Source organism: Scyliorhinus canicula, chromosome 3 (genome assembly GCF_902713615.1).
Source record: "Scyliorhinus canicula chromosome 3, sScyCan1.1, whole genome shotgun sequence".
Classification (NCBI taxonomy): domain Eukaryota; kingdom Metazoa; phylum Chordata; class Chondrichthyes; order Carcharhiniformes; family Scyliorhinidae; genus Scyliorhinus; species Scyliorhinus canicula.
The window spans coordinates 237,161,330-237,175,095 of NC_052148.1; the positions used below are offsets into that span (position 1 = coordinate 237,161,330).

General features: G+C 45.6%; 1 protein-coding gene across 3 annotated transcripts in view; it reads left to right on the top strand.

The window, feature by feature from the left end:
• The window catches only part of intu (inturned planar cell polarity protein), a 119,691-nt gene that overhangs the window by 30,844 nt on the left and 75,081 nt on the right, over positions 1-13,766 (top strand). For all 3 annotated transcript variants that reach the window (XM_038792406.1, XM_038792403.1, XM_038792404.1), the window contains exon 3: positions 2,010-2,095. In XM_038792406.1, coding sequence (XP_038648334.1) covers positions 2,010-2,095 — 86 coding nt within the window. The remainder of the gene's footprint in view (positions 1-2,009; positions 2,096-13,766) is intronic.

The window sequence follows — 13,766 nt, forward strand, 5'->3', positions numbered from 1 at the left end:
GTCTTAACTTGCGTGGAGGAGCTGTTGCTGGCTATTATTCGACCAGCCAATACTAAGGGCAGGGTTGAAATCATCAAAGAAGATGTTCTCCTATCCAGTCCTCCTCTTCTCATCTGGCAAATCCGCCTCATTTACAAACTGCAGATGATATAAGCATGTATCTCTTACCTCTGCACCTCCCTGTACCACAATCTTACCCTTGTGCCTTTCTGCTTTCAAATAATGAAGTGCAACCTGGCTAGGCAGTGAGGAAATACCAAGTAGATTGTTGGGTGGCTGCTGCTGATGCTACATTGAAAGTTGTAACATCAGCTGGTGTACCATTTGGGTCCACAAATTTGCAAGTAGAGCCGGCAGCCACTTCCATGCTGAAAAAGGATGGACTCTGAGCTTTGCATCGTCATTTAATTTTATCATTGTACCCATCAGCTGAGATACCGATGTAGCATATTTTAGAACATTGTGTAGAAAGAGGATCTGCACATGGTCCAACAAGTGGACATGTGTAGCCTGCAGCTTGGGAAGGGGTCAATAATAATCAAGGTGGCAGCTCATCAGCTCAAAGTGATGAGTTAGCTGCAGTGAACTGGGATGAACACTTTAGTGAGACAGCCTTCACAAGAATGCTGCTGGAGATGGACAACAAAATGCTTGTGAATTGGGTAGCATGCTAGACAGCCTGTAGTCAATATTGGGCAGCAGATATGAGTCCAGAACTACCTTGCAGTACATAATGATTGCATCATGACTGTGAGATTCACTGCTTATAGTCATAAGTAACTCGAAGCTGAGTAGGGTATTCTTTTTGGTTCAAGCATAGGGCAGTGTTGGCATGTAGTGCCCACAAAGTAATGTTTGTGCATGTATCCCTTGGTTCCTTTTTCTGTTCTACCTTTCAATTTCTTTCTTTCTAAGATGTAGATTGTTTTGCTACCAAAGTACGTCACCTCACATTCATTTATTTTGAGGTAGAGTTTTCACTTAACTGCCTAATCTGCACGTTTTCTCCTCAAACAGCAATGAGATAACTAAAAACAGATTATATAGTCGTGAATTAGAAAATAAAATTCAACATCAGTGCGAGGTGGTGCATTATGGTAGAAAAAAATCCTCACCTACACTTTAAAGTGAGAAACTGAATGTTAATTGAGAGATCAATATTGGCCAGGACACCAAAGATAACCCCTTTTATTGAAAATAGTGCCATGGGATCCTTTGCATTCACCCAAACACGTTGATAAGGCCCCAGTCTCACTAAAAAAAGTTCTGGCATTGCCTCCCTCAGTAGTGGAGTTCTTGCGCCCTGAAGTGGGACTTGAACCTGGAACCTTGTGCCTGAGGTGAGAATGATAGCAACTGAGCCATGGCGATCACTGGCTTTGTTGAAAATTGCTTTCTACCTTCCTCTAGTCTGAACAACTATCCTCCTACCGCTACTCTTTACTTTCTGCTTTCTAAGGCAATGCTCTCCATTGCACTTCGTGTTTTCTGCTTCAAAAATAACTAGCCTATCCAACCTCTCTTCATAACTTAAAAGTTCCACCCGAGGCAACCTGGTGAATCTCCTCTGTACTCCTCCAGTGCAATCACATTCTTCTTGTAATGTAGCACCAGAACTGCACACAATACTCCAGCTATGGCCCCTCCAAAGTTCTGTACAACTCCAACATGACCTCCCTGCTTTTGTAATCTATGCCTCAATTGATAAAGACAAGTATCCCATGTGCCTTTTTCAGCACCCTATTAACCTACCCTTCTGCCTTCTAAGATCTATGGACGGACACGCCAAGGTCCCTTTGTTTCTCAGAATTTTCCAGTGTCATAAGCAACAATTTTATGTGGGAAAACAGAGTCCACTGCAATGAATGTAACTCTAAAATAAGGTGGTATTTTAGTAACTGAGTTTGGAAAATAATTGAAGATTCAGACAATATTTGTTTGTTTGGTTGTGTGAAGTTCCTAAATTGTTAAAATTGTAGCAAGTACTAATGTTGGACTTTGCCCATTAGGTGATGTTCTAATTGCTGTGAATGACGTAGAAGTAACCACTGAGAACATCGAGCGGGTTTTATCATGTATTCCAGGTCCAATGCAGGTATGTTTATGATCAATATCATTGATGTTGGAACAGTACTGTCTATTGTGGAAACTACTTTGCATATTCCCTTTGGTTTCAACAACAGAAATTGTTGGAAACTTGTTAAAGTGGACCAGTCATACGACCTGTCTGATTTCAATTCCATTCAAATGATTGGCATTAAAATCAGACAGATAATCCAGAAAGATTCCTGCTGCATGTGCTGTAATCCGAGAGTTACCTCCGTGACTTTTAATAATTGTGATACTGCATTTTGAGAATGTTTCATTTGCTTATTTTTTGTGGTGTTCATCCCATCCTTCTTATTTTGTAATCATATTTATGTTCTGTTTAATTTAGTGGTTATTACTGGGTACTTAAAGTATGTCTGTGTCACTGTGAATATTGTTCATTTCCCAAGGACCATTAAGTAAGGATAGAGTGTATTAAGAATTAACACCTAAATGGAAAGAACAAAGCCAACTAATTTGTCGTCTTTTTTTTTAATGGAACCATTAAATAAGATAAGTTGAATGCCAATCATGCCTGAATTTATTTATTTTCTTCTGGTCACATTTTTAAATTAATGGTCCAGATTTGGTCATGTGAAGGGATGTAACAGCATCTCCTGTCAGCTGGACTTGCCCTTGCACTTTTTTAAGGTTTTCAAAAGGTATGTGACAAGTTACTGAGTGCCAGCTGATAATGGTGCAACGAGTTGAAGGGGCATCTGGGTTCAGACTGAACAGGGCAAACATTTGTGCATTTCCTTAACTAATCTGACTTAAGGATCATAGAATGATAGAATTTACAGTGCAGGAGGAAACCATTTGGCCCATCGAGACTGTACTAGCCTTTACAAAGAGCACCCTACTCGAGCCCACGTCTCTACCCTATCCCTGTAACCCAGTAACCCCCACTTAACCATTTTTTGGACACTAAGGACAATTTAGCACAGCCAATCCATCAAACCCGCTTTGGACTGTGGGAGGAAACCGGAGCACCAGAGGAAACTCACTCAGACACGGGGAGAACATGCAGACTCCACACAGACAGTGACCCAAGTCGGGAATCGAGCCTGGGACCCTTGAGCTGTGAAGCAACTGTGCTAACCACTGTGCTCCAATGCTGCCCATCGAAAAATAAACCAAGGAACGAGAGAGAAGAAAGTGTAAATGGGTGAAATGAATGACCATTAGTTACAGAAAAAGAATTAGGAAAAGAAACATTGGTGAGAGAGAAAGAAAGGACATAATATAAACACATTTTTAAAATTTCCAGCAGCAATTGAAATTTAATTAAATGAGGCTCCACACTTCTAATAGCAAATTTTCAACCTCTTTTCAAAGTGGTTGAGTGGCAGTAATTTGATGGCTTTCATGTTGTTAAAATATACTTGTGCTTACAATGACAACTTTGGAGCGTTTAGTTCTTGATATAGCAAGTTCACACCATTCAATGCATTTCAATGTAGAGCCAGACAGCAAAATCCTGTTTTGTGAAACTAATGGCAGTGATGTGCCTTGGCTAGTAACTTTTGGATATTGCCATTTAACTCTATACCTGCCCCTCATCTGAATTTTCTGTTGAATTTATGCTTAAAATATTGACAATTATTATTAACTTCCCTGTTATTTTGACAGCAAAATCTCTGGGTCAATAGTTTAAAGGCTTATAGAATTCAATAAGGCAATATTTGTGACAAAAGTTTCTACTGTGACCTCAACCAGTCAGTTTTAATTGTAGTTTGAGGGCTATAAAGAGCGATACAAATTGAAATCATTTTATGGTTAAATATCAGGATGACATGTTGAGACCATGGAAATATTTTTGTTAAGTAAGGCAAGCTCCACCTTTCGTTAAGGTTGTTTTTGATGAGTGGAATATTCTGACACGCTCCAGCACTGTCAAATATTCTATTCTTGGCTATGTCTTAGAAAGAAGTTAAGTAAAATTGTCTCTGCTTTTCTCCTGAAGATGCATCTTAATTTCAGAAGTGCACATCTGCCTGAAAGTTTTTAATTCCCAGACTAGCTACATTTTGAGTGAGATTGCCAGTTTTGCTAAATTGCAAGTAGTTTTACGTTATAGATCCAATTCTGTTGGCAACTGAGTGAAGATTACTTAAAGTAATTTAATGTGAAAAACTAACAACCAACAGAGAACACTTTTATTCCATCAGTTTCGACAGGATTTGTACAAAAGACCCAAAGAAGAAAGAACGGTACACTAAGCATTTGTGCCATTAAATCCCTTGTTTTTCTTTAGTTTTATAAATCTAAATGCTTGGTGGTAAATGGTGACCAGTAAATATTCCACTTGTGTGTTCCCAGCAATTAAAGGACTCGTTTAATGTAAAATTGGTCACTGCCAGCCAGTTATTTTCCATCTGTTCAATTTGTTGGTTCAAAAATCAACAGCTGCAGTTCTACAATTGTACAATCAGCAATTGACTGATGTGTTTAACCCAAAATTGCTCACTGACAGCCAGTGATTTATCCATCTATTCATTTTGTTGGCTGATAAATCATAGGCTGCAGTTCTATAATTGCACAATGTATACTCCTGACATTTGCAAGGGACTTGTGTAAGTTGAATCTATCAGCAGCTAAATACAGTTAAGAATCAACAGGGCTCAGTGGTAGCACTCTGATCAGAGGTTGAAGTTTAACTCACAAGCCTGAGCACATCATGTAAGCTGATTTTTCATATGAGGCCTTTAAGTTAAGGTGTCATCTGCATGCTCAGGTAGCTAATATTTATCCTCAAACCAGCATCACTAAGGTATGTAAACAGTCCCCCACATGGTTTCAACTCTTTTACTCTGATGTCAGTACTGTGGTGGTATGAATGTGAGCACTGCCATTGGTGCAGAGCATGGGTTTCCCATTGGCTCTGGCTGGTTATGTGCCTCTCGTCCGATTGGCTGGGACTAGTCATGTGACTGCTCACCAATTGGTCGAGAGGCAAGTAGACCCCGCCTCCGAGGCGGGGTATAAGTACCCAGCGTTCCCGGCGGTCAGCCTTTCTCTGTAGTCGACCACCGGGCTAACAACTAGCTGATCAAAGCCACAGTTTGGATCTTAATCGTGTCTCGAGTCTAATTGATGGTACATCAAGTACTATACATGGAAAACTTGCATCTTACTGCTATTATAATTCATTGGTGTAGCAGTGCCCCATAGCATCCCATATTTACTATTAATTTTGATAAATCAGTAGGACACCACTCTGAGAACTCGCAGGGTAACTGATTGTATCCCACTCTACCACGGCCACCTCTGGTGGGTCTGTCTTCGCATTGGGACAGGGCATACCCAGCAATGGTGATGTCTGGGATATTTCCCCATAGAGTCTGATGCTGTGAGTATGATTATACCAGGGTATTGCTTGCCTAGTCTGTGGGACAGCTCTCCCAAATTTTGAGACAAAGCCCCAGATGTTCAGAATAGAACAAATCCCCAGAGACCATTCGGGGTATCAAGTCCGTGTAATGTTCTCTATGCACGGATGGCGAGGTCTTTGAAGTTTGAAGTGATCAGAGAACATATGGCTTTGTAAATGAACAAAACTGTTTATTAATTAACTAAAACACTAAAGGGTTTCTATGATGTCTACTAAGATTACAGTTGGATACAATGGCTAAATACAAACAACTGTGATTAACTATTATTAATTGCTGTTGACTCAGGAGCTGCTCAGTTTGCGACTGCATCCTGTGCCTGTTGTCCAGGTTGTCTTCCCCCCACACGTGGGCTTCTCCTGTTGCCAGGCCACCTGTGGTCAGATGGTGGAAGACATCCTGTCTCCCACATGTGGATGTCCTCCAGTAACCTTCTCTTGTCGCCATGCCACCTGTGGTCGGATGCTAGAATACATCGATGCATGCAGGCACTAATGTTTATATACAGTTTGGTTATTAGGTTATATACACAAATGATATTCTACATATCATTACAGTCTGATCGACCCTCTGAAAGAGCACACTATCTAGGCCCAAGCTCCCGCCATATCCCTGTAACCTCACCTAGGTGCAATTTAGCATAGCCAATCTACCTAACCTACACATCTTTGAACTGTGGGAGGAAACTGGAGCACCCAGAGGAAACTCACGCTGACACTGAAGAATGTGCAAACTCCACACAGGTACCAGTGTCCCTGGCTCTGTGAGGCAGCAGTACTAGTTACTGTGCCACCGTGCCTTAATAAGCAGGACATTGCAAGGTTGAGAGGGCTAAGCTTACCATTCTCGTTTCCAGTGCCTAGGTTGATTGATGCTAGGTAATCTGTACAAATTCAATTCTTTTTGTAGGCTTTGATACAATTTATTGACTACTTAAACCCTTTTAGAGGACATTTGGAGTCAACCACATTGGTGTGAGTCTGGAGTCACATGTTGCTCAGACCAGGTAAGACTGGCAGATTTCCTTCCCTAAAGGGGCATTAGTTAACTATATGGGTTTCTAAGACAATCTGCAATAGTGGCCCAATGGTGACTATTGCCAAGACTTATCTTTTCATTCCAGATTTGTTAACTGAATTTAAATTCCAAAAACTGCCATGGCGGGATCTGAACCCGCAACCCAAGAGCATTAACCTGGGCCTTTGGGTTGCTAGTCTGGTGGCATTACCACAACCACACTCCTTCCCATGTGATCTGAGTGTGCCATTTGGAACAGATTCACTGTACTTGGCACACCAGTTTTGTTATCTCCTTCCAGATTTCCAGGGTTATTGTTGCAGGTGATTTGGGTGAGGAGCATAACCTTGATTGGTTCAAGTTAGGAAAATTTGTTGAGGCACATAAATGCCCATTTTCAAAATGAGAACACTTGCAACTAAAGATAGCTGTCTATAATTTACAGGTTTCTCTGTAAATAGTTTTATTTAGTTACCATAATTGTAGTGTTATACTTTTAGCACAAACCATGAAACCAGCTGCACGATCATAAGGTTAGCTCACCTGGACTAAGTATACAATGTGTTCATTTGGCCGATGCTACTGCCATGACTCTGCCAGCCAAACCTAAAGGCATGGTTGTAAAAGCAAAATCGAGTGGATAAGTGAGATCTTGAATAAAAACAGAATGTGCTGGAAAAACGCAACAGGTCCAGCAGCATCTAGAGAGAAACAGAGTTAACGTTTCAAATCAAATCTGACTCTTGGGAACCGAAGAAACCATGTGTGCGATCTACCGGCAGCATTATGCCCGGCCGGGAGCAAGACGTGGCCGGTAGATGCCCGGCGATGCCTTCCAGACAGCCATGACGCCTCGTGGGCAATTAAGATGATTACAGATTTCCTTTAAGTTAAAACATCTTTGCCTAACTGTGTTCTTAATAATGAAATAGCATTTGCAGTAAGTCATTTAATAGATCCATAAGTGACTTCTTCATTTCATGCAATTTTAATTAATCTGGCCCATGTGTTGTAGGCCATCCACTACTCGTACTCATTGTAAAACCTTCATGTTTTGTGTCAACTCTATTTTCTTCAATTCTCTTTTCCTTTCAAATTGAACAGTTTGTTTACTGTACCCAGGCTTACATTGAATTTCAAACTTGCAAATTTAATTTAAAACCGCAATTAACTTCAATATGTTCCAGGAATGCATTTGTAACACGTTTTCTGGCTTTTTTTGCATATTTGAAAAATACAGATCTGGCCATGGTGTCACATATGGGAGAATGGAAATAAATTGAATGTTTCACATTGTCAGATATAAATCTGTTCAAGTTAGAAACTTTATATAATTCTTAGATCAGTTTTAACATTTATGTTACTAAGTGAATTACTGTAGATATCATTTTCTATTTTGATCTTATCTGATAGTCTGAATTTAGACGTTCTAGCTGAATGTGAGCAGCTGTCTTGAATTGTACAGTTCATTTAATAAGACCAAATTCCAGATGTTCACAATGGGAGGTGAGATGTGATTCATAATTGTTTCAACGGGAAGTGGATATCTATAAACTGCCAACATTCAGTAAAAATTGGAACAAATTCTACATTGTCAGCTTTACATTCTACTGATTATATATTTTTAAAAGTGTAGCAATGTGATCATACAATAGTTTCCTTCTGTACTCTCTAATGCATAATATACCAAACTGACTTTTCACAACTGAGTATTTCAATTTATTTTCTCTCGTCCTCTCTCTCTCTGCCCCACCCTCTGTCTCTCTGCCCCACCCTCTCTCTCTGTGTGCCCCCTCTGTCTGCCCTCTGTCTGCCCTCTGTCTGCCCTCTGTCTGCCCTCTCTGTCTGCCCTCTCTGCCTGCCCCCTCTGCCTGCCCCCTCTGCCTGCCCCCTCTGCCTGCCCCCTCTGTCTGCTCTCTCTCTCTCTGTCCCGCCCGCTCTCTCTGTCTCTGTCCCGCCCGCTCTCTCTCTCTCTGTCCCGCCCGCTCTCTCTCTCTCTGTCCCGCCCCGCTCTCTCTCTCTCTGTCCCGCCCGCTCTCTCTCTCTCTGTCCCGCCCGCTCTCTCTCTCTCTGCCCCGCTCTCTCTCTCTCTGCCCGCCCGCTCTCTCTCTCTCTGCCCGCCCGCTCTCTCTCTCTCTCCCGCCCCGCTCTCTCTCTCTCTGCCCCGCTCTCTCAGCCCCGCTCTCTCTCTCTCCTCTCTCTCTCTCTGCCCGCCCGCTCTCTCTCCTCTCTCTCTCTCTGCCCGCCCCGCTCTCTCTCTCTCTCTTCTCTGCCCGCCCGCTCGCTCTCTTCTCATCTCCATCCTCTCTCTCGCTGCCCGCCCGCACTCTCTCTCCTCTCTCTCGCTCCCTCTCTGCCCGCCCGTCTCGCCTCATCTCTCTCTCTCTCTCTGCCCGCCCGCTCGTCTCTCTCTCTCCTCTCTCTCTCTCTCTCTCTCTCTGCCCGCCCGCTCGCTCTCTCTCTCTCTCTGCCCGCCCGCTCGCTCTCTCTCTCTGCCCGCTCTCTCTCTCTCTCTCTCTGCCCGCCCGCTCTCTCGCTCTCTCTCTGCCCGCCCGCGCTCTCGCTCTCTCTCTCTCTGCCCACCCGCTCTCTCGCTCTCTCACTGCCACGCCCGCTCTCTCTCTCTCTCGTCTCTCTGCCCGCCCGCTCTCTCGCTCTCTCTGCCCGCCCGCGCTCTCGCTCTCTCTCTCTGCCCACCCGCTCTCTCTCTCTCTCTCTCTCTGCCCCGCCCACTCTCTCTCTCTCTCTCTCTCGCGCTCTGCCCACCCGCTCTCTCTCTCTCTCTCTCTGCCCGCCCGCGCTCTCTCTCTCTCTCTCTCTCTCTGCCCGCCCGCTCTCTCTCTCTGCCCGCCCGCTCTCTCGCTCTCTCTCTCTCTCTCTCTGCCCGCCTTCTCTCTCTCTCTGCCCGCCCGCTCTCTCTCTCTCTCTCTGCCCGCCCACTCTCTCTCTCTCTCTCTCTGCCCGCCCGCTCTCTCGCTCTCTCTCTCTGCCCGCCCACTTTCTCTCTCTCTCTCTCTGCCCGCTCTCTCTCTCTCTGCCCGCCCGCTCTCTCTCTCTCTCTCTCTGCCCGCCTGCTCTCTCTCTCTCTGTCTGCCCGCTCTCTCCATAGCCGGCGTTGTCCTCTCCCCATTCTAGCCCGTAGATCCACCCAATGTGGGGTATGATCCGACACTGCAATTGCCGAGAACCCGGTAACCCCAACCCCGAGTGAAGCCCTGCTCAGAACAAAAAGGTTGATGCAAGAGTATACCTTGTGGACAGGGGAGAAAAAAGAAAACTCCTTCGCTCTTGGCCGTCCAAACCTCCATTGGTCTACTCCCCCTATCTGCTCCATAAACCCCTTCAATTCCTTTGCCGAGGCTGTGACCCTCCCTGTCCTGGATTTTGACCGGTCCAATTCTGGATAGTTGTGGAAGAGCAGTTCATATGTGAAACGAGTTACTTTTGCTTTCAAACCTAGCTCTGAAAATCACAGAAAATGTAACGCATAATAATGGCTGCGTGGCTGGGAAATAGGTAGTTTAGTACCATTTGATTCCAGTATGGTCTGTCTCTCGCTCTCTCGCTCTCTCTCTCATTTTTCTTGCTCTCGGAATTATCCCTTCATAAAATGCTTTCCCGAGACATCCGGTGGCGGCCATGGAGGTGCAGGTCGCACATTTGATAGCTCCCGCTTGTGACAGAATTTTTGGACCTTTCTTCCGTTTTCCCCCCTAATTTTATTGAATAAATTGGTGGAGAGTGAGACAGTGAGGAGAAATCCCCCATTAGTGTATGGAGAATTGGACTAGAAGTGGCCGTGTAAGAAGACAAAGTTCAACAAGAACGACGCAGGTATAGCCGGCAAGGCAGGAAAACATGGCGGAGAAGCAGGCCCGTGGGGAGACGGCACAGTGGTCGACAAAACAGCTGGTGACGTTTTTTTGAAGAATGTTTCGCCAAGCTTAAGAAAGACACGCTGAACCCGATTTAAGGCATCGATTGATCAGGTGGTGCAGATTCAAAAAACCCACATGTGTGCGATTCAGGAGGTGGAGAAAAAGTTGTCCGAGCATGAGGAATGTATAACCGTGTTGGAGATGATGAATGACCATCAGAAAAGAATACAGGAGAAGCTGGAGGACTTCGAGAATAGGTCCAGGAGACAGAACTTGAGAATCATTGGCCTCCCTGAGGGCAGTGAGAGATCGGACGCGAGGGCTTATGTGGTAAGTATGTTGGAAAAGTTGATGGGGGCTGAGGTGTTTTCACGGCCTCTGGAAGTGGATAGAGCACGTAGAGCCCTTGCGAAGAAGCCCCGAGCGAATGAGCTGCCGAGGGCGATGGTGGTACGAATGCCCTGGTTCCTAGACAAGGAACATATTCTGCGGTGGGCCAAGAAAGAACGGAGCAGCAGGTGGGAGAATTGTGAGTTGCGCATATATCAAGACCTGGGCACGGATTTGGCCAAGAGGGGAGCTGGATTTAATCGGGCAAAATCGGCACATTTCAAGAAGGAGTGAAGTTCCGGATGCTGCATCCGGCCCGTCTTTGGGCCACGTTTGAGGACCAGGTATTTTACTTTGAACGGAGCAGCAGGTGGGAGAATTGTGAGTTGCGCATATATCAAGACCTGGGCATGGATTTGGCCAAGAGGGGAGCTGGATTTAATCGGGCAAAATCGGCACATTTCAAGAAGGAGTGAAGTTCCGGATGCTGCATCCGGCCCGTCTTTGGGCCACGTTTGAGGACCAGGTATTTTACTTTGAAACACCAGACGATGCATTGGCTTTCATCAAGGACAAAAGACTAGATGTGAACTAAAGACATGAAACTTGGGGAGAGCATTGCAGTGGCGATTTATGCTGTTTTGAATAAGTAGTGTCATGTATAATAATGGGCTGTTTCTGTTTCTAAAGTTAACTTTGTTTTATTGGGAGCTGGGTGAAGGGGATTTTTTCCACTGTTCGTTTCCTGCGAAATGTGATGTTTTGAATATGTATGTCCAAGTGGGGGAGAGGAGGGAGAACAATGAGGAGATAGTATGTTTGGCACCATGGGCGGAGCTATCAGGTCAGCTAGGTCAGCTGACTCACTGAAGCACAGTGGGGGATGAGCAGGTGATAAGCTTGTTATGGGGGGGGTTGGGTTTCAGATGCTTTTACTAGGTTGGGGGGAAGAATGGCTTTGATGACAGGGGAGGAACTGTTACTAGGGGACAAATAGGAGATCGTTGGGGGGGGGGGGGGGATGCAGGCAGGCAGACAGACAGGAAGTCCCCCGACCAGGCTGATTACTTGGATTGTTAGAGGGCTAAATGGGCTGGTCAAGAGGGCTCGCCTGTTCGCGCATTTGAGGGGACTGAAGAAGGATGTTGCAATGTTAGAAGACCCAACGGTTACAGTTCAGACTAGATTTGAGGAACGGGTGGGTTGGCCAGGTATTCCACTCAGGGCTGGATTCTAAGACCATGGGGTTGCAATCCTGATTAACAAGCGGGTGGCATTTGAGGCAGGGAGAATTGTGTCAGACATGGGGGGGGCAGGTACATAATGGTGAGTGGGAAGCTGGAGGGGATGCGGGTGGTACTCAAGAACGTACATGCTCCAAACTGGAATGTTGTAGAATTTATGAGGCGGGTGTCAGGTAAGATCCCAGACCTAGAGTCACATAACTTGATCATGGAGGGAGATTTCAACACAGTCATTGATCCAGAATTGGACCGGTCAAAATCCAGGACAGGGAGGGTCCCAGCCTCAGCAAAGGAATTGAAGGGGTTTATGGAGCAGATAGGGGGAGTAGACCAATGGAGGTTTGGACGGCCAAGAGCGAAGGAGTTTTCTTTTTTCTTCCGTGTCCACGAGGTATACTCTTGCATCAACCTTTTTGTTCTGAGCAGGGCTTCACTCGGGGTTGGGGTTACCGGGTTCTCGGCAATTGCAGTGTCGGATCATACCCCACATTGAGTGGATCTACGGGCTAGAATGGGGAGAGGACAACGCCGGCTATGGAGGCTGGATGTGGGGTTATTGGCAGATGAAGCGATCTGTGGGCTGGTGAACAAGTCCATCCAGAACTACCTGGAAATAAATGATACGGAGGTGGTTTCTCCAGCAACGGTGTGGGAAGCTTTGAAGGCAGTGGTCACAGGGGAATTAATCTCCATAAGGCCCATAGAGAAAAGGTGGAACGAGTTGAGAGGGATTGGTTAGTTGGGGAGATACCTCCGGTGGACAGGAGATATTCAGAAGTTCTGGACGCGGGGCTACTGAGAGAGCGGCGGAGGTTACAGGTGGAGACTGGGCTGTTGACTACAGGGAAGCCAGTGGAACAGCTGAGGAAAGCAAGGGGGGCAATCTATTGAGTATGGGGGACAAGGCAAGCAGAAGGGCAGCACGGTAGCATGGTGGTTAGCATAAATGCTTCACAGCTCCAGGGTCCCAGGTTCAGTTCCCGGCTGGGTCACTGTCTGTGCGGAGTCTGCACGCCCTCCTCGTGTGTGCGTGGGTTTCCTCCGGGTGCTCCGGTTTCCTCCCACAGTCCAAAGATGTGCGGGTTAGGTAGATTGGCCATGCTAAATTGCCCGTAGTGTTCTAAAAAGTAAGGTTAAGGGGGGTTGGGTTACGGGTATAGGGTGGATACGTGGGTTTGAGTAGGGTGATCATTGCTCGGCACAACATTGAGGGCCGAAGGGCCTGTTCTGTGCTGTACTGTTCTATGTTCTATGAATGTTAGCGCACCAGCTCAGACAAAGGGAGGTAGCCAGGGAAATAGGGAGAGTAAAGAATATAGGTGGGAATATGGTCCTGGACCCAGTGGGAGTGAATGAGGTGTTTAAGGACTTTTACAGTAAATTATACGAGACGGAACCCCCTCAGTTTTAACAGTATGTTCTTGAGCTTTTGTTGACATAATCTTTCAGAGATACAGCAGCTCTTGTATCTACTTTCATTTTAATTTTGTACCCTTTCAATTTCTGATGGACCCAAAATCTCTTGTGTAACACCTTGAATCAATAATACAGAGTTTTAGTTCTTTGATCTCCATAGACAATGGGCTGGATTCTCTGATTTTGAGGTTATGTCCGGAGAAGGTGTCTGGTTTTACAACGAACAAATCATCGAGACCCCAGCACCGATGCTCCGACCGGTAAGCGGTTAGCAGCCGCAGCGATCACACGGTACAAATGGCGCCGGCTGGGCACGGACCTGACCTGCCAGATAGTGGTGGCGCTGGAGACAGTCTGCAGCTACCACAACGGGTTCATGAAAACTGAGCACGCGTGTCCCG